The 20,353-nt window shown below is 49.7% G+C and overlaps 1 protein-coding gene across 1 annotated transcript in view; it reads left to right on the forward strand.

The window, feature by feature from the left end:
- Nucleotides 1-20,353, forward strand: part of LOC149331297 (inactive tyrosine-protein kinase 7-like) — a 168,551-nt gene that overhangs the window by 36,035 nt on the left and 112,163 nt on the right. The window contains exon 2 of the mRNA XM_089556440.1: nucleotides 11,304-11,681. Coding sequence (XP_089412566.1) covers nucleotides 11,304-11,681 — 378 coding nt within the window. The remainder of the gene's footprint in view (nucleotides 1-11,303; nucleotides 11,682-20,353) is intronic.

Consider the following 20,353-nt stretch of genomic DNA (forward strand, 5'->3'; position numbering starts at 1 on the left):
GGAATTTTCACTTAGCAAGTTATCGACGACATTGCTTTTTACAAACAGTCCAAGCATGCAACCTTTCTCGTTTCCTCTATAAAACGACTGCCTGTATTCGTTGCTCGTTATTTTTTTTTTGTGGACAAACTTTTCTTTTTACACTGTATCACAGAAAACCCATGTCGACCGCTCGCGTATACGCGCTATCAGCGCACAAGTGCTTCGCTGTAGCGTCCGTTTATAGCTTCTCTAAAAGCGGAGAAAAGCCTATAGGAATCGGGAAGCAGTGAAGGGTTGTAGAGCCAGCTTTAGCTCTTTAGGCCCTCGCCTATAGACTCCCTTCTCCGCCCCGGCGCACGTATCCCGCGGAGAGCTTCTTATCAAGGTCGGCTCTTCCGGTCTATCAGTCTTGTCCACTACCTAGTAGCGCTACCCTTATCTATCTCCACTTAACGGGCGCGACGCCGCTCTCAGTAAGAAGCAAAAGCTTTGGCCGCAGGGTTAGCCAGGATGTCGTGTATAGTTCTGCACGGACCGCGCAAGATCCAGTGCACCGGAAGAGCTGACAACGCTTCATGCTTTGGGGTATGGATCCGAGGAGACTCGGGGAAAACAAGAAAACAAACACAAGATATCGCGACCTCGCCATTTTTTCACCCTTTCCGCGCCAAAGTGCCCGCGCACGCCGACCAGCGCTTTCCGCGCCATCTCGCGTGGTTTCCCGTTCCTTCATCGCCTTCTCGTATGGTACTGCGCCCCTCCGGCATGCACGCCGGCCTGGACCCTGCTCGTGTGAGGTCGACAGCATCGGTCCGGCTCTCGCACTAACGATTTGTTTGTGCGTGACGTCGTTTCGCGTAATCTGCTGATGGGGCGCATATCCATATACGTATACGTGTACGGGTTGCACCACAGCGCCCCGCTGACGGAAGCCGCTTGCTGCTTGCCCCCCCCCCCCTCCCCCCCCCCCTCTCTTCATACACTATGCCCTGGTTGTGCTTGCATGCTTGATCGCGGTCGCGCCGGAGAAGGGCGTCCCGCTATGACGGCGTTTCTGCCCGGTGCACAGGGATCGGGGAGAAGAAAGAAGGGAGGGGGGTGTGGGTGAGGGAAGGAGTCTGTCCAGATGACTGGGCGTTGACCTCACCCCGTGGTGTGCATAACGGGGTGGGTTTCCAAAGTTGCGTGGTTGGCTGCCGGGTTACGATATACCTCTCTCCTATGTGCCGCGTGTGAGGAAAAATGAGACGCCGTCGGCGTTGCCTCGCAGTATGTGGCGAGGATTTCTGCGCTGCTGTCAGGAACGGACGCGGTGAAATACTGCGCAGTAGGTTTTTCTTCACGTAATTGAGGGGGAGGGGTGGGGTACTAGTTAATACGCGCAATGAACGTCAGACATGTCAGCCTGACCATATCCATTGCTGGGCAAAGACCTCTCCCATCTTACTTCAATTAACCCTGTCCCTTGTCAGTTGCCGCCATTGTATCCCCGCGAACTTCTTTATCTCATCCTCCCATCTGCATTTCTGCGGTCTCCTGCTATACCTGCCTTCACTTGGAATCCAGTCCGTTATCCTTAATGAGCATCAGTTCGCATTACATGCCCTGACCAAGCCCATTTCTTCATATCGATTTCAACTAGGATGTCGTTAGTTCGCGTTGTTTCCGTGACCAACTATACTCACTTCCTTTCTCTTAACGTTACACCTATAATTTTTCTTTCCGTAGCTCGCCGCGTTGCCCTCAATTCAAGCTGAACCCTTTTCGTTAGCCTCCATGTTCCTGGCCCATAGGTGATATTTCTCTTGAAACTTCCAACGCTTTGTTACCTATCCTAAAAATGCTGTTCGCTTCCGAGGCCATTGAATATTATTTCAGTTTTCTGCGTGTTAATTTTTAGACCCACTGTTCTGCTTTGCCTGTCTAGGTCACATTTTTCATGATTCGTCTTGAGTGACTTCATTAGCAAAACAATGTTATCAGCGAATCGCAGATTACTGAAGTATTCTCCATTAACTTTTATTGTACACTCTTCGCAATCCGTATCTCTGAATTCCTGCTGTAAACATGCGGTGAACAGTGCAGTAATACAGAGATCGTGTCTCCTTGCCTGACAAGCTCCTTGACTATGATTTTATATTACTTTCTCGTTGGAGGACTCCGCTGGCTATGCAACTGCTGTAGATATTTTCCAGTTTATTTACATGTGCGTCCTCTATACCCTGTTTCCGCAATGCTTTGCATGACTGCCGAGCTTTCTACTGAGTCAAATGCTTTTTCCCAATCCATGAAGACCATATATAGCGGTTGGTTATATCCTGTGCATTTCTCTGGCACGTTACTGCCAGTGTGAGTACGGTCTATTGTCGAGTAGCCTTTACGAGAGCCAGCTTCGTGCTTATTTCCTTCATTGATGTCCAAGGTTGCCCTGATTTTATTAGCTATTACCTTAGTAAACACCTTGTAGGCAATGGACAGTGAGCTGATCGGTCTCTAATTTTTCGGACCATTGCCGTCCCCTTTCTTATGTATCGAAATGAAGTAAGCGTTTTTCCAAGACACCGTTACTCTAGACGTGGTGAGGCATTCCGTGTAAAGGGTGGCCACTTTCTCCGGCAAACTCTCCCCAACCGTCAATCAACAGACCTGCAGTTACCTGATCCTCACCAGCTGCTTTTACCTTTTGAAATTGCTTCTAGACTAGACTAGACTAGACTAGACAAGACTAGACTAGATAGTCTAGTCTAGTAAGCGGCTGCAGTTAAAAGAAAGAGGAAAGTGCATCAATATGACCACAATCAGTCCCTCCAAAATATAGGAGAGCTGTAAGAATGAGAAGTTAATTCAAGTCGTTGCCTATAGTATAGGTCCAAGTCCACAGCAGGTCTCCCGTTGCTCTTCATGGATGAATGGATGGAAGAAAGGAGCGTCCCTTTTAAACGGGGCGGTGACAGTTTCCACCATGCCTATTTTTTTTTCTTACATTTCTAAAAGCAGTCTGTCAAACTTAACGTTCTTATCAATAAATTCGCCATTATATTTAAGTACAAATTTCAATCCTTAACTTGTAACCTTACGTCACCTCTTTGCTTTCGTGCTACCAATGCTCCAGTCGCCGCTTTTTGCTAACTTCTACCGCAGATTAATTCGCCGTAGGACCTCAGGGACAGTGACTGTACCTGCACCGATACCAGGATAGAAACTGCTACACTCTACTATGGGATGCTCAACTGTCTCTACAGATTTACTGCACTCTGCACTTGTGTTGTCTCCTTGGTTAAACTTCTCTTTGTGCTTCGCTTTCCTACCCTGAATGAGTGGTGTCCAGCGCCCGCAGTCGCGGTGGGCTTCGTAAACCTCGGATATTCCCTGTTTTTCTTTCTGTCTTGTATTTCTCGCCCCGTCACTCTAGCTTTCCCGGCCGCCGAAGCCGCCAGGGCAGGGCCAGGCACCACGAGTGGCTGCGACGAGGAGCGGTTGTTGTTGTTGGGGGTCTTGTTTACACTCGGGCGACAATCCCCGACACGGGATCAATCGAGCCACTCGGTCTCATGGAACCCGCGGTGCGTCATCACCGCGAGCTTCTCCGCCAGGGAAGCTCTCTAACACTCACTACGTTACTTGTCTCTTATTAATCTTTTGTTCTGCCAAATTAAGCCTATTCTTCTGCCTCGTTCGTTCGCTGTTTCTGCAGGCGAGTCGTCCAATAGAGTCATCCAATACACGATAGACCTTAGACAAGAATACGCGTATATGGGTGTGAAAAGGGAGTAGACTGTACTTTATCGCACTCCCTCTTATAAAAGGGAGTGGGCTAGAGGACACGATAGACATATTCATGTGCACCCTACTACTCCGAGGTAAGGTTACTTAAGGTGATATACTCTGAACACTCCATACAGAAAGGAGTAAAAAGGGTACTAGAGGACAGTTTACACCCTTTTTACTCCTTTCTCTATGGAGTGTTCAGAGTATATCACCTTAAGTAACCTTACCTCGGAATAGTAGGGTGCACATGAATATGTTTCGTAGCGAAAGCTACATTGGCCACAAACTTGCGATTTCGCTGTGGCGCTGCTCCGAGGAGGCACAGCGACCGACCTTGAGCCGTTGCCTAGCAACCGCCGCAGCTGGCGGACGCCGCGCGCTCGCCGCGCCATCTGGCATGACGTCACACCGCGCGCCTCGCCGCGGAGCCGCCGCCGCCGCCGTTTGGTATGACGTCACACCGCGCGCCTCGTCGTTGCGCATGCTTTCGCTACGTATTTCCTGGCATAGCCGAGCTAAGCCACTGCAAGTTTTATCTCCTACAGTACTACTTCTAGCATCGGTTGCTGGGGCGCATGCACCAGCCGACCAAGCTCGTATACTCTCGGAGCAAAGGTTCTGCGGTGTATCGCCCCTGACGCTTCTCTTCCCGCCAAAAAAAAAAAAAAAAAGAATGAGTGGCTATACACTCAGAAACGCTGCCTGCTGTAACATGTCTCGTGTTTCGGCGGATGCCGTGTGTGTTATATATGGCTGTGCACACACGGGGCAGACAGCTCGAAAGCTTTGCAGGTAGACCCGCCCAGCAAATCTAAAGAGGGCGCTCCCCATCGGCAGCGCGTCACTGTAAGCACAAGCGTATCTCCGCACACCCGCTGTGTAAACATGATTGATTCCAGAAACGGCCTGCTGGTCTGCTGCTGGGTTCGCGGTTTTGTTTGCCAGTCAACGCCGGGTCCGGACCCTCCGCACCGGAAAGGTTTCGGGACCGTACAACTTTGATATCTTTTTTTCTGTCGCAGTAGTTGCGCGGTTGCTCCGATTCCCTTATAGAAGCGAAGCGATCGCCGCGCTTGCTGCCGCTTGCACCTTCGTATGCACTCGTCAGCGAATGAAACTTGGCACTTCCACTACAGCACGCCGAATCAATCATAGTTAACGTTGCGCGATGCCCACTAATTATATATATATATATATATATATATATATATATATATATATATATATATATATATATATATATATATATATATATATATATATATATATAGTTAGTGGGCATCGCGTAACGTTAAATATATATATATATATATATATATATATAGGTGTGTGTGTGAAAAAAGCGAACAGTCACAGAGACCAACATATATATAGCACAAAAGGTAAACGTACTTGGTTGCTAGAGGTAAAATGCGAAATTGAGAAACGTTTCATTTAGGTAAACATTTATTCGAGTAGACGTTTCGAACAGAGCCTGTCCTGAAACCGGACAGGCTCTGTCCGAAACGTCGACTCGAATAAATGTTTCCCTAAATGAAGTTTCTCAGTTTCGCACATATATATATATATATATATATATATCAGACAAGGGAAAGGGATTGAGGGGTCGTTATAGAGACGTCCTTATTTGGAGGTCGTGGGTTCGGTTTCCACCGGTGGCATCAAGAATTAGCTCATTTAATTTGTTGAGAGCTGTAGATGCGCATGTAGCCCAACATTACGTTCCCTATACAGGGGGAAGTAAGCTTGATGGATTATGCGTGATGTGGAGAGGAGCGAAGGTGAGCTGAATCGCCTAGCACACCGTGCGATTCCCGCTGTGTGACGTCTGCTATACTCAGACTGCTATAGAGGACAAAAGGGTTGAAAATTGGGCGAGTTGGTACGATGTCCTTGTGGTGCCACAGCAGTATGTATAGAGGACAGATGGTGGGCTAATTGTAGTTGTCCAAGTGGCGCTGAACGTCACTCACCACGAGGATCATGCTAAGCAAAACACGGGGACACCTCATTACATTATGTGTTGACAATGAGATATGTCATCCAAAGCTGGCGATGCATTTATACTGGAAGGGACTGGTGGGGCTTGTGATACCCAGGTTGCTCTTCCCGAGCAATGCGGAGAAGCAGCTCCCGCAAGCGTCCGTTTTACACTCGTAGTTTTTCGGGAGGCTGTCTACAATGCACGTAGGCCTGCTGTTATCCGAGTCATTTTCTTCTCTGTCATTAATCTGTCAGGGCCTCATCACGTCTCCACGCACACGAACCTGTCTGATGACGTCGCTTCTCTTCAGCCAATAGGCATTCTTCGGTTTGGTGACGTCACGGTCTTCCAGCCAATGGGATTTCTCTGTTCTGTGGACGTCACTTTCCGCCTGCCAATCAGCGAATTTCATGGCGGACGCCGCCGGGTTTTTTCTCCGATGGGGCTTTTATTGCGCTATCGCACTGTAAAGCACCGCCGGCCGGCTTCCTTTTCTTGGGTGTCCCGGCGATCTATGCTACGCGTTCGGCTAATACGGGAAAAACGGTTGCGCTGATAGCGCCTTTGCTCATCATCTTGTACCTCCTTAACCCGTGCAACTCCAGAGCTTCTTAGACCAAGGATTCTCTGCATCGATCACCGAGGAGGAGCTGCCTCATTGACCATAAGGAAACATAGCTGGGGTGTATTACTCAATGTTTGCGTATTTTTTTACGCGTTACTCCGTATTTATTTATTTATTACTCATACAGCTCCTTTATCAAGGCATTACAGTGAGGGGGCAATAATACTTCATTCAACTCTACACAGATTTGCAGGTACATCGCACACGAAGCTATGCATAAAATTAGATAAGCTTTCACAGCTACTACAGGATCGCAAGAAGGCGAGCATAATAGCGAGAAAATATAGAAACAATGAAAAGATGATATCCAGCAGAGCAAAAACCCTAGTAGATAACAACAACATGATAATAACACACGATAACAGCAACAACATGTATTGCGTGTACATAACTCCGTGTTTCGATCTCGGTGAAGCAGCATAGCCCAGATTAGCGTCGGTGGCGCGTTAACCGGCAGCCGGGTGTAGTGTACGCGGGAGGGCGAGGCAACACCGGGGTCATGTCATGCTTCCGATCGACAGCTCTGTAACCAGGCAGGATGGGAGAGGGGGAGGAGAGAGGGCTTGCATAAGTGGAAGGGTGCACTGGTCGGTGTAGGGGGGGGGGGGGGTACAGGACCAGGGGAGGGAGTATTTGAGGGGGGGTGGGGGGGTGAGGGGGGTCTTCGGGTCTCCGTGTTTCGTGCACGGCGTGCTCTGCAGCACCGGGTGTGTACGTGCAGAGCCCTGCTTCACACACGCCGTTTACTGGCTGTGTAAACACGCGGCTTGGCCCCCGTAGAGAAAGCGAGACGACGGCGTGCATGCAGCAGAGCCTCCACTGGTAAGGGCGCCATGCGGCTGCCGCTGCTTTCATAAATAACCGCCAGGGGGAGCGGCTGACGCCTCTTTTCACGGCAGGAGGCGAGGCTGAGCGTGCTGCCGGAGCAGCTCGTGATTTGTGGCCCGAGGAAGAAGACTGACGCGCGCGGCAGCCTGCAGCCGTTTTGGCGGGAGCCGCTGCATGGTGCGTCTCGGCTGACGGCCGGTGTGCACTGCGGCAGACGTATACCTACTGGCGGCGCGGCCGCGGTCTTCTGGCGGCTTTTATTTTTTCTTTCGCGTAATCATCATCATTATCATCAGCCTGACTACGCCCACTGCAGGACCAAGGCCTCTCCCATGTCCCTCCAATTAAGGCTGTCATTTGCCAGCTGCGGCCACCGTGTCCCTGCAAGCTTCTTAATCTCATCCGCCCACCTAACTTTCTGCCGCCCCCCGCTACACTTGCATTCTCTTAGAATCCACTCCGTTACCTTTAAGGACCAGCGGTTATCTTGCCTTCGCATTACATGCCCTGCCCAAGCCCATTTCTTCCGCTTGATTTCGACTACGATGTCATTAACCCGTGCGAATAACGAGTAGTAACTGCAAGGCTGAAAAACCTGACAAGTTACGGCCGCTCGATCCAGGTGACCGTGGAAAAACTCGTGTAGTTTATGCGCCCGCCACCACGTGCTGCGCGGCGCTGAATATCCAAGTTATACTTCGGGAATTTTGAATGATTGGTAGAGCTCATCGAGTTCCTGTGGCTGGTTGAACTAGTCGCTGTAAGCGCCGGAGTCATTTATGCCAGATTCTACAGCGTGTAGGAATAGTAGGGAGTCAGTATCACGATCTTCGCGCACCACTTCGCTTCCCTCTTTAACTTTCTCTCGACCTCAAGTGAAAGTATCCCCATTCAGCTACGTGGCGTTCGCTACTGGCAGCCGACAGGTGCCGCTAGTTGCATAGTTAACACACTATGTATCCGCCCATTACGAAGGAAACGGCCACAAGCCACCACCATAATCATCTTGATAATGTTCAATGTAGTGTTCGTGTATGGGAAAGTATTAGGCACACTAATTGCCAGAAAAGCTGGACACCGGCTTTAACTTCGGAGTTCAAACCCCGGATCGGCGGTCGTTCACTCACTGTCGTCGTAAATAGGCCTTCGCCGGGCCGCCATTGCTTTATTGACTGCCTGTCACATGACATAACATTTTCGTACGAGTAATGGTGCATACTGCTTTCGCCCTGCATGTAAGCAGCACATCTAACGTGCGCTTCCGAACCACTTTTTGCACTAACGTGCTTTTTTTCCGTCTTTCTGAGTTTTCATATTCCGTCAGATACATTGCACACCATCGAAAATACGTCCGCTCGCGTCATCGCCGGTTCCTTTTCTGCGAACAAAATGGTGGTTCTCCCCGAGCAATGTCAGACCCATAAAAAGGATGAAAAAAGAAAGTATCAACATTTATCGTGGCGGTAAATCACTGCCGCTAGTGGTGTGGAAGTGGAGGGGGGGGGGGGGGGGGGGATTGGCAGCTGCCCAAAACTCTGTAAGTTTGTTCCTATCCTTAATGGCCGCCTGTCTCTAGATACGAAGCCATATGTGATAGTGGGAGCCCGAAACGAGGGTTATGGAGGCGGGGATGTCATAAAGCGCCCCCTGGCGCTGGTAGCGTATAAACACGACGTCTATAGAGGGCGCACCCCGAAGCCTTCGGGGCCTCGCGCCGGAGGCAGTTCGGGTCGAAGGGGGGACAGTTTTATAAACACTCGCCGGAGAAATGTGTATACTCGGAGGCACGTGCACTTTGGTGCTACTGCTCGGGACCTGACGGACGTATACGGCTGGAAGGAAAATGTTATTCATGGGCCTCCCCTCGAGTGCTGCGGCCAATGCGCGAAGAATCCGGCCGGGCCAAACTTTAGAGCGGGGCAATTGTTTCTCTCTCGGGATGGGGGAGGTTGGAGTGTGGGAGGAGTATACACCGAAACGCTTTCATGATCGCCGAAGTGTTCGAGTGGGGCGAGCAAGTGATTGTTTATGGAATATCGGCGTTCGCTCTTTGATCGGCCGAGAGCGCAGCACCGCAGGCAAACTGCTTGGTTTATCAGGTTTTTTCTTTTTTTCCAAATTTATTACGTGCTATTGTTTGTCGGGGGAAGGGGGGAGTGTTAAGCCTAGGGCTCAGCTCGCGATGTTGTTTAGAAAACGCCCTCTTTTTTTAAGTGTCGCAGTTTGAGGGCCGCTGCTCGGCCATTGCATAGTATTCAGCGTTATGTATAAAGGGGTTTGAAAACAGTTTGAACAGCGTTAGAGATATGGTTAACCTGTAATGTCTGAACTTATTTTCCACAGCTACTCAGTTATCTGTTTACTGTTTAGAAATTACTTATTTAACGTAATGACTGCACCTTGTCGCACTGGTGCCCATTTCTAAGGGCACTATACAAACAACTGGGGGAAGATGAGGCGGGCCCTCCGTGTTCCACCGCCCCTGGTTATATGTACTAACAGTTGTGTAAAGGAAATGATTGCTGCGTTTTGAATGATGGAATACCGTTAACTTGATCTGTAGTATGTGAATAGATGACTAAGCCAATCATTTATAGCCTCTGTAGTTGGTGTGCCGTCGTGTTAGAAGGTTATTTGACGTCCTGTTTAGGTCTACAACGTGAAAATAGATAAACCGTTCGCCATTGCAAATAAACCGATGCTTAAGGCAGGAGACCGGTCTATTTATCGGCCACTTGCGCCTCGATCATTAAGCTGATCGATGCATGTTTGACTTCGTTGATGAATTCGTACTGTCACGAACCGTTCATTCATACGAGCAATCGATAGTCCTGTCACTGAATCAGTTGCTCAGTGTCAACCAAGCGTCCGCCTGACCACTGATTGTAGGCAATTCTTGTCCACTTCCTTATCAGAGAGAGTGAGTTGATGAATAACGCAGCCGGTTTAATGATGAACATTAAACCGGTCCCACGAATTTTATGCTTGCGTTGAACGCAAAAGAAGAACGCAAAAGAAGAAAAAAAATCCATGAAAGTTCGCGCTTCGATAGTGTCTCCGCGAACAGAAGACCTTGTTTTGCTTTCAATGAAAAACATAGGCTCGTAGCTTATGCACAGCCAGCTGCAAAAGTAGCAGGCACACATGTTGCTTTTCCTTGTATTTTTAGAAACAGAGCGGACACAGGGAACGAACAATTTTATTGGAAGGGGCACCGTGCAATCGTTGCCTGTGAAGTCTGGTATATGTGGCTGGTTAGTGGACGACACTGAAGCCCACTGCCTGGTGCCCCGCGTGCTGCCTTTCCACCTCTTTGTTTTTTGTTTACTCTGACATTGTACGGGACGCATGAAGGGATTACAATGTTGTGGTGCTTAGCACACACTTTGGCCGTGGAAGTGAGCCAAGTGAACATCGCCTCCTAGAGGAGGGTGGAGTTATTGTGTAAGGCAATAGTTCTGCGCAAAGCCCAGCCAGAACGGAAAGTAAGACACCGGAATGGACAGCAGGCATGTGGCGTAGAGGTGCTCTTCGGTGTTCTGGAGCAGTATTTTCGAAATAATTCTTTTGCCAGACCACTCATTTCATCTTATAAAATTCGTAGCTTCGTCTCGTGATATCATGTCAACGCCTAAGTAAGCAGTGCCATTCGCCGGCTCCGGCACAGAAGTCAGGCTTATACCAATAATAATGAGGCCTTTCGTAGCTGTAACACGTCACACCTATCCCGGATTCCAACACTGCTATCGCCGCTAACTTGTCCTTTGTGGAAAGAAATGAAAAAGCGATCGAAGCCCAACCAGGCAACCTGTAACCACTGCCATTGTCGCTATAGGAGCACCAAATACAACTTGGGCGTCTATCGGCACACACGAAAACACACGAAACATATAGCGACATATAGATCAGTAGCAGCTAGGCCTTCGTCTTGCGGTGGACGTGGGTATAGGATGACGAATGCGATTATTTTCATTCGCTAACCTTATGGCTACAGTTTTCTATGTGCGACTGACGAATCAGTCAAGTGCGCAAATGTATTGATCGATCGGCGAACAGGGAACACCCGACGAGTCGTGTGTGACATCTTTTGCAATTCTCCATTTCCATCCTGTGCAGCCTCGCGACCGCCGCCATCACCTCGGCCGGTGCCCCTACTGCTCCTGCTGGTCCTAGTGCTCGTGTGCTGCTGGTCCGTCGTGCCGGTGCGGGGCCAGGACAGCTTCTACTTCAGCCCTCAGCCGGCGGACGTGCGGGTGCGCAAGGGCGAGAGCGCCACCCTGCGTTGCGGCGTCTCCAGCGGGGACCGCGTCGTCTTCCACTGGACGCTGGACGGAGAGCCCGTGCGCAACACCACGCGACGCTTCCAGCAGGGCTCCGACCTGAGGCTCACGCGCGTCGACCCCAGCCTCGACATGGGCGAGTTCCGGTGCATCGCGACGAACACCTCGTCCGGGTTCTCCCTGGCTTCGCAGGGGGCACAGCTCAACATACTCTGTGAGTGTGATCGGCGGTGCATGCTTTCTGCGCGACCTCTCAATACCACCTAGCGGTCTAGGACGAGTCAGGCTCGTCATAGGACGACTGTCATGCCTGGGTGACGAATCCAGCTTGTCATGTGTTTTCTGACTTTCCTGACACTCTGTGTCTGGTTTAAGGCTATAGTAGGGCTTGTCCGAAGCATTTTTTTCTTTGCCGACAAATGGCGGCACAGGTACTAATTACGATTTTGGTACCATTAAAAAAACGTCCGTTCGAGGGCTAACTTCACTCTTTCTGAGCCTCTCTCAAGAATGTCGTGATGTGCTCTCTTCCCGGCGTGCTACGCGCGGTTACAGATAATGGAGGGGGGTGGGTTTGGATTATCTGTCAAGCTGGGGCGACGCACTATACATGCACAAAATATGTGCATTCACGTGACTCTGACGAAGTCATGTACGCCCACAGAGCGCGCTGCCGTGGTGGCACTGCCAGGAACTCGTCAATGAGCGAACTTGTTTCCACGAAGAACACCACAACTCGCTCGGCGGCGGCGAAAACAGGAAGAACACTATACGCTGTCGTCCAAGATCATAGCGACTATCGCTCTTTGCCAAACTCATTTTAAAGACGTGTCTTTAGATACCAACAACAAACTCGAACATGGCAGTAAAATGCGCACATGATATTGACAGTTCCGGAGTGCTCTGGTCTTGTGGCACATATAGCAAACAAACTGATAAGAGAGCACTCTAGCGGTGATTATCGGAACACATAAAATACCGAGAAGATTCACCGGGTGATATACAATGCAGTTTCACTTCCTATGCTCTTTGTACCGAAAGGTGGCCTGAAGCCTTACGTCAGTGCGCCACGTTGTATGCGCGCATATGCCAAGCCACATACATTGACCTGTTTGTTGCTCCGCATCGCTTTCATGTTGTCTTCATCTCCTCAGACACCCTCAACCGGCGGGTCTGTATGTCCTCGTATTTTCGGATCCGATGCCTGCGCAATGGGACGATTTCTCCGAATAAAATAACAACGTTATCGCAATTTGTTCGTCACAAATTTACTCGATGCCTGCTTTGCATTGTTGTGAGCTAACCTGTATAGCCTGTAGTATCAATAATTACCGCGGTACGAAAGCACCTGTTCGAGATAATTGCGAGCGCTGGAACCTACATGGTCGGCTATGGCGGTTACAGGGACTAGAGGACAACTCTATGCAATCGTTCCTAGTTAAAAGTGATTGTCAGTCTTTCTGGCTATGTGGACGTTTGTCCTGCCGCAAAAATTTATTGCTGCGAAAATTGCACCTAGTAATTTTCCCGCCACTAGACTCATCTCAAGACGTTCGAAAAGGACTCCGTGATTACCGTTGAGAAGTGTATGGCAGTGTAGCGTAGCCTCCGGGATTCGCGTTGGAAGCTATGTCTATGCACCGCAGTTTGATTGCGAAAACGGCCGGAGGTGGCGTCACCTGTATTCCGTTTTTTTCCCCTTTCTAGCTTACAAAAGCTCCGTTTTCAGTGAATCTAGTGTCTGTCATTAAAATCCGCTAATCCGTCCATACAGGCTAACTTCAGTTTTTTTCCCAGCTACCCTTTAGCCGCAGTTATACAATCATGGGATGTGGAGCGTGTCATGTGACATTAGCTTTGGGCTGTGCAGTCGGGGCAGTCGCAGTTCATCGACACTCCATCAGCTCCGCACTTGTTCAACTCGCAGTTGCATTTTGAATTAAATTGCGGAATTTCGCGCTACAAGGAAAGCGAAAATGCTTCAAGATGGCCGCAGCTGATGATGATGACTGATTTTTTTACGGCGCAAGGGGCATCCGTGGCCAAAGAGCGCCATAGCACAAGCTGTTTTCGATCTACTCAAGGTGGGGTCAAAGACTCATTTCTCAGAGCATTTCGCCCTAAAGAAGACAAGCGCCAGACCAGGGGAAAGCTTGTACCCATGGTATCACCGGTGGATACCTGGCGGCATTGGGAATCGAACCCGACACCTGCCGCATGCGAAGCGGATGCTAAGACCACTATAGGTGCACCTAAACCTGCCGATGTTTAGCTGCACTGCATTCCGGTGACTGCTCATTTATCTATTATACGTTTGCGTCCTGTGCTGTTGTGTTCATATTCTTCGCTTTTCTTAGAACCGCGAGTCCGAAAACCTCAGGGAATTCTCCGCACAACTCCGTACATATATCACTGGAGCCCGAATGGCATTGACGGCCGTCTGCTGGTATCGACGCGGCGGCCCGCAGCAATTCATTGCCGGCAACTTTGTTTCCTCCGAGTTCCGCCTGCGGTTAATATTTATGAGTCGTGTATATATACGGGAAACGGCGGCCCCATATCTGGCCGACAGCTGCGTCTGATTGCTCGCCCCCCCCTCTCTCCTCGCTTGCCCGTAAAGCGTCTCCGCCGCTCTTTCTCGCATAATGTAGACTTCCATATATGCTCTGCCCCTTTTTTTTTGTCTATGGTTCTGTATCTCTTCGGGGATCGTTACTCTCGATTCTGGCATTCGCAAATGGAATCCCAGAAATAAGTCTGTTTGCTAAGCAAGCATCTGAGTAATGTAAATGGAATAAAAAGAGTGCTCGGGGCGCGTCACGTCCTTTCTTTTCATTATTTTTTTTTAATGAATGAACACGCTTAGCTAATCGGCTTCTTGTGTTCCGCGCAGCTGATAAGCTTGAAACTTCCACTAGCCATCGCCATGTATCACGTGATCTGAGCGCAGTTCTCTTGATAAATAGATTTTTTTTTTTTCAGCCGGGACTGTATTTCTGCCTTTGCAGGCGAAAACATGTCAGTAAGCTCGGCAGGGAGCAGAGAACTTCCGATTCCCCGAACTTTTCGCATGTTTCATTGTACCATGTCCAGCTCTCTAGCAGCGCCATGCACCAAAAACATCGGGCTTTATCGTAACAACTATTTCAAACTGCCTTATGATATATCCGAAACTTTCTGACGTCACAGCGGCCGCCATTTTGTGTCTGTGGAACACGGCGAAAGGCTGTGGACGTGTCTAATGGGAGTATCACCTCCGGCTACTTACTGCACTGCTGAAGCTACGCACTGGGCAACAAAATGGCTCCCGTGACATTAAAATGACGCCGTGTCATCACATGAACACTCCCTATAAAAAAGTATTCACATGACGTCACGGGCGCCATTTTGCTGTCCAGTGCTTAGCTTCAGCAGTGCAGTAAGTAGCCGGAGGCGATACTCCCATTAGACACGTCCGCAGCCTTTCACAGTGCTCCACAAACAACAAACCGACGGCCGCTGTGACGTCGTTAGCATTCGACCGTGCTTCGAAATGCGTTAGTAACGCTCCCAACTCCTCCGTGGTTATCGGGTAACTGAAGCTGTCAGTGCATGCAAGAAAAATGGCTGTGACGTGTGCCAAGAAAAACCAACCAGACTAGAGTTTCAGCTGTGTGCGCCTAGTTTAATTCGGTCAGGGACCGACCGCCTTCCCAAGACAGTGGCGGGAGTCTGTCCTATAGAGGAGAGAGCCCGTTATTCTTCGGGCACAGATGCAAGCGCTTCCGTAGTCGCGCGCAGTCCCCCCCCCCCCCCCCCCCCCCCCCCCGACAAACCCCGCGCATTGATCCTGCTGTCAGTGCTTCTTTGTTATTTTGCGCTAGCCATTCCCCCCCCCCCCTCCCTCCCCCTTTTCCTTTTCCTTTTTTTGTTCGTTTCGTCGTGGTGAGCTCTCGCTCGCTGCCTTTAGCTACACGCAGCGCCGAAGAGCCGTTCAAGTGGAAGCTTTGTTCTTCTCGAACTCAAATAGGCTTAGCGCTCGTCTAGATGCAAACCAAAGCCCGGAGCCGAGGCGAGGCGACCCAGAAAGAAAACTGCCGCGAGCTGTTCTCCGCGGTTGCTTCGTGCCGAGCATTTAGTCGCTTCTTCCATTTATATACGTATGCGCATCTTCCTTTCCTTCCCGGCTGAGAACCGGATGCACTGTGTATGCATACAGAACCTCACCAAAGACGAGACAATTGAGGCAATCGACCGAACAAAGAAAGAAAGCAAGAAAGAAAGAAAGAAAGAAAGAAAGAAGGAAAGAAAGAAAGAAAGAAAGAAAGAAAGAAAGAAAGAAAGAAAGAAAGAAAGAAAGAAAGAAAGAAAGAAAGAAAGAAAGAAAGAGGATTGAACGTCCCAATTCTCGCCGACGCCCTTTTTAAAGGGGGACGAGCGGTGTTTCGTGCGCTCAGCTGGCCCCCCGGAGGCGTTGTGGTGTTCGTCGAATGGGTCCAGTCGTTAAAAGCTCGTTACGAAAGAGCGCCCCGGAGACAATGGAAGGAGGGATCTGCAAATGGGAAGAGCGCAGCACTTTACTGCGACTATACGTTTTCGCGGCCTGTCGAATAGTAGCGCCTCCGGTCGGTCGGTCGCGGTGGCGAAGCTCTGCTTGCCATCGCGACCACGTCTGGACTCGACGGAGGATTTGAAGACCCTCCGGGCTAAAAAAAAAAGAAAAAGAAGAAGAAAAGCTACGAAGGATGAGGCAATGGAAGCCGCAGAAATATCGTTTGCGGTCCGTCGCCTCTCATCGTTTATTTCTCTTTCGGTATACGTTTGGTGGATACTGCGTGCGATGGCTTCTCGGCAGAGCATTGTCTTTTCTTTGTAGCTGGGCTCTTTGCGAGAGCTGTGTGTGTGTATTTGTTGGTGTCGTGAGGGCTTTTGAGAAACGGTCCTCGAATGGGAGCGCATGCGGCCGGGCGGACCGGCGCCGTGGTCAGTACTGCGCCTGCGGCCGCTAATTGAAGACTCTTGTTCTTGTGACGTCATCCGTGTTTTTCCCAGAGAGCCGCCGAGTGCGTCAGGCTGTTGACGAAGAAGTTGCGGGGAACATTTGTCACAAGGTCGCACTTTTAGTTGCTGCTCGTTAACGGCGTTCTTGCATGCATCGCCCGCTCCATTAGTTCTTGTCTGTGTACGGAGATCCATGTATCGATTCACCCTTATAAAAATGGTGTATAGATAGTCTCTAGTCTTCTTATAGACTCTATTGCCTTCCGATAGATATTTCTTTTTTGTTCTTTTCATTGTCTATAGCCTGTCTATAGAAAAAAGTCTACTAAAAGGGTATGGCCATAAATCTATAATTGTCTATAGACGGTCCATAACGTTTGTATTGGCTATAGACTGTTCTCTAGAATATGTGTATATAGAGTCTATGGACTTTATAGACAGAAGTCTATAGACTGTCTAAAAAATTTTTGTATGGGCAGTCCCCTTGTAGCAGGAAGAACGTTCGCGTTCTGTTGCTCACATTCGCATAACGTCTTGTGCGTTTCTCTGCTACCTAGGCTGTTGAAATTTGGTGGATTTGGACCGTATCGCGAGGGACTGAATACGAGCTTGCAAGTGTCAGTCGGCGTTTCTAACGTGACTGTTTTGCAGGACAAGCTATATAAATTCAACTACTTATTTGTACTCCTGCGTAGCCGCGCATTTTTGTGCGGTGCCTGTTACTGATCATGACGGTGTAAGGGGCAGCTTGGGACACCACGGTTTCAGGTGGGCGGATCACAATAGTAAATTTGAGGGGAGATTATATGGGCTCAGCTCGTCGAAGACAGCTCTAATTGGAGATTATTGTGGGCGGCCACAGTTCTACATTGGATATAGCGTAGCTACTTTCGATAAAGGTGACGATAACAGGACAACTTCAGTGCTGTAGTGGTATACCTACACAGCTCTTTAAAGATTTCCAAGCTCTCGCTTAGATTGCATGCAATGCTGAAACTAAGTTTAGCAGTCACTTCTGTGCAGACAAGCACTCAGCACTTTCAACCGCAAGAACAGTGCATGTGCTGATGTGTGTTGAGCGAATATGACGGAGCGTTGATAGCGATCGACGTAATGTGGTGCGCCATTTCATCATCATCATCAGCCTGACTACGCCCACTGCAGGGCAAAGGCCTCTCCCATGCCTCTCCAATTAACCTTGTCCTTTGCCATTTGCGGCCACCGTATCCCCGCAAACTTCTTAATCTCATCCGCCCACCTAAGTTTCTGACGCTTGCCTCCTCTTGGAATCCACTCCGTCACCCAACAGCGGTTATCTTGCCTTCGCATTACATGCCCTGCCCAAACCCACTTCTTCCTCCTAATTTCGATTAGGATGTCATTAATACATTTCAGCACTTATCTATTCAATGTTGCCTTCCAGGTGAGCAGCGTATCATGTCGTGTTTCGTTGCGCCTTTCGTCTTGAAAGACGCACATGTCGACATAGTACACCTCGTTACGTGGCCACATCACACTCTAAAGCTAGGAGCGCCCCGCAAGTCATGCCAATCAGAGCTTTTTCGCTATATCATCTGCGAAGCTTAAGTCTGGTACTCGTCGTGAGTGGTACAAAAATGGGATGGTGCATGACTGTTACTCCACTCGCAGGGTTGTTGAAACTTTAGACGCAGTGAGGAAAGTCGCACAGCGGCAAATGCTTCGCAGCTCACAGGTAGCGCTTCAATCTGCGTACCTCCAGACAGCGACCACGACTCATGCCCGTTTCATAACCGCAACGACTGAGGATCTATGACCGCAGTGCCGCCGCGGTGGCTCAGCGGTTATGGTGCTCGGCTGCTGACCCGAAAGACGCGGGTTCGATCCCGGCCGCGGCGGCTGGAATTTCTTTGGAGGAGAAATTCTAGAGGCCCGTGTACTGTGCGATGTCAGTGCACGTTAAAGAACCCCAGGTGGTCGAAATTTCCGGAGCCCTTCACTACGGCGTCTCTCATAGCCTCAGTCGCTTTGGGACGTTAAACCTCACAAACCAAACCAAACCTATGACCGCAGTAACACTTTCCATCTCGGGTCAGGGAGCAATCCCGCTTCCAAAAGCCGATTTGCGGCGGTGGGCCAACCGCGAAACGCTGTGCGCATAATATAAGTACTCGGGGTATATAGACGACGTCGTTTGCGGGCAAGCCTCTGCCTATAGTGGTATAGGTCCGTTCGTGACGCCATATACGGGACTCGGGCGTCGTAACGGGGGAAAAAAAAAAAAAGAAGAAGAGGAGATACTTCGCTGGGGACGACAATGGCGTCCGAATAAGTGAAACGACCCCAGCAAGCGCGCCGTCGTCGTCTTCTGGGTCCACATGCCGTGCGCGCACTGTACGATGCCGCAACGGACGAACTGGATACCGCGTCGCATTGTCGTTTGGGGCCGGCCCCCTGAATAGGCTATTCCCCCCTGGTCCGTCAGAGAAACGCGGACGAGGCGAAAGGGGCAGCAAAGGGCAGGCCTTGCACGCCTGCTTGCGTTCGGGGGGAATAGCTTTCGCGAAGTCGTGTCCACGGTCCGGCGTGCGTCGAATGGCGTATTTTCCGTTCTTGCCTGTACGTATAGAGACAGCGTGGCCGAAGCTTCATTGCGGTTGAAATGGGAGCCCCGTGGCTTTTGCCAGGGGAGCGCGAAGGGGCAGTGAGATGAGCTCGTTGCGAGCAGCTGCAGGCGGAATGGATGGGGAAGTCTTGAGCGAAATGCTGTGGCTTTTGTAATCTGAAAAAAAAAAAAAGAAAAAAGCGTGTTGGCTTTTATTTTACAAAGCCCGCGCCTTTGGTCAAGCGAACGGTAACTGAATTCATTTTCCCTCCAGCTTGTGCTGTGTGTGGTGGTATCTGGCTTGATGCCAGGGCCCATAGTACATCAGATTGGGTCTTTTTTTTTTTGCTCCGAGTTTCTTGTTGCGTGAGTAGTGTAAGCGCACTTAAGAGCACTAAAGTCATTTCTGGTTTGGTTTAGTTTGTGGGGTTTAACGTCCCAAAGGCTATGAGAGACGCCGTAGTGGAGGGCTCCGGAAATTTCGACCACCTGAGGTTCTTTAACGTGCACTGACATCGCACAGTACACGGGCCTCTAGAATTTCTCCTCCAAAGAAATTCTAGCCGCCGCGGCCGGGATCGAACCCGCGTCTTTCGGGACAGCAGCCGAGCACCATAACCGCAGAGCCACCGCGGCGGCTAAAGTCATTTCTGAACACAGTAATATCATCCCTCAAGTATCCTTTTTACGCTCACAGAAAAGGCGTTACCGTCTGCTGGATTAGAGGCCAATGGAAGCTTCATCTAATCTTTCGTTGTGTAGCTCTGTTCGTAGTGGAATATAGTTTATATAGAATTTATTTTTTTTTGTGTTTTAGGCGGGGCGACTAAAAAAACTCCCCATTCTGTTGGACAACAAAGCTTTTCCAATCCAATCCAATTCCTTTAACCATTTAAGACTGGGCAGACTGGACATGTACGCAAAAAAAACGCTCACTTCTCAGTGGACGCCTCAACCACGCCGCGAACGTTAGAGTGAAAGAAAGGGATAGAGGAGGTAGTGGCAGAAGGCAGAGAGAAAGATGCGCCGTTATGGAAGTCTATAGGTATAAATCTTGCCCACCTGCTGTTTTTCAACCTGCACTGACATCGCACACTACACGAGCGTTCCATAGTTCTCCTGGGAGGAGAAAAAACAATTCGTGCAAAGCATCTATATAGGAAAGTGAAATGGATTCCCGCTATGCACTGCTGTACCATTTGTTTTCTTTTTTCTTTCTGAAAGCGCTCCCTTTCTCGTTTGCGCACCCAAAGCAACGTGCGGCTCTGTAATTAGCGCCGACCTGATCACGCGCAAATATTTTCCTTGCTACACCCTGTAGA

The sequence above is a fragment of the Amblyomma mixtum genome, chromosome 8, assembly GCF_055824585.1.
Source record: "Amblyomma mixtum isolate Tamu chromosome 8, ASM5582458v1, whole genome shotgun sequence".
Classification (NCBI taxonomy): Eukaryota; Metazoa; Arthropoda; class Arachnida; order Ixodida; family Ixodidae; genus Amblyomma; species Amblyomma mixtum.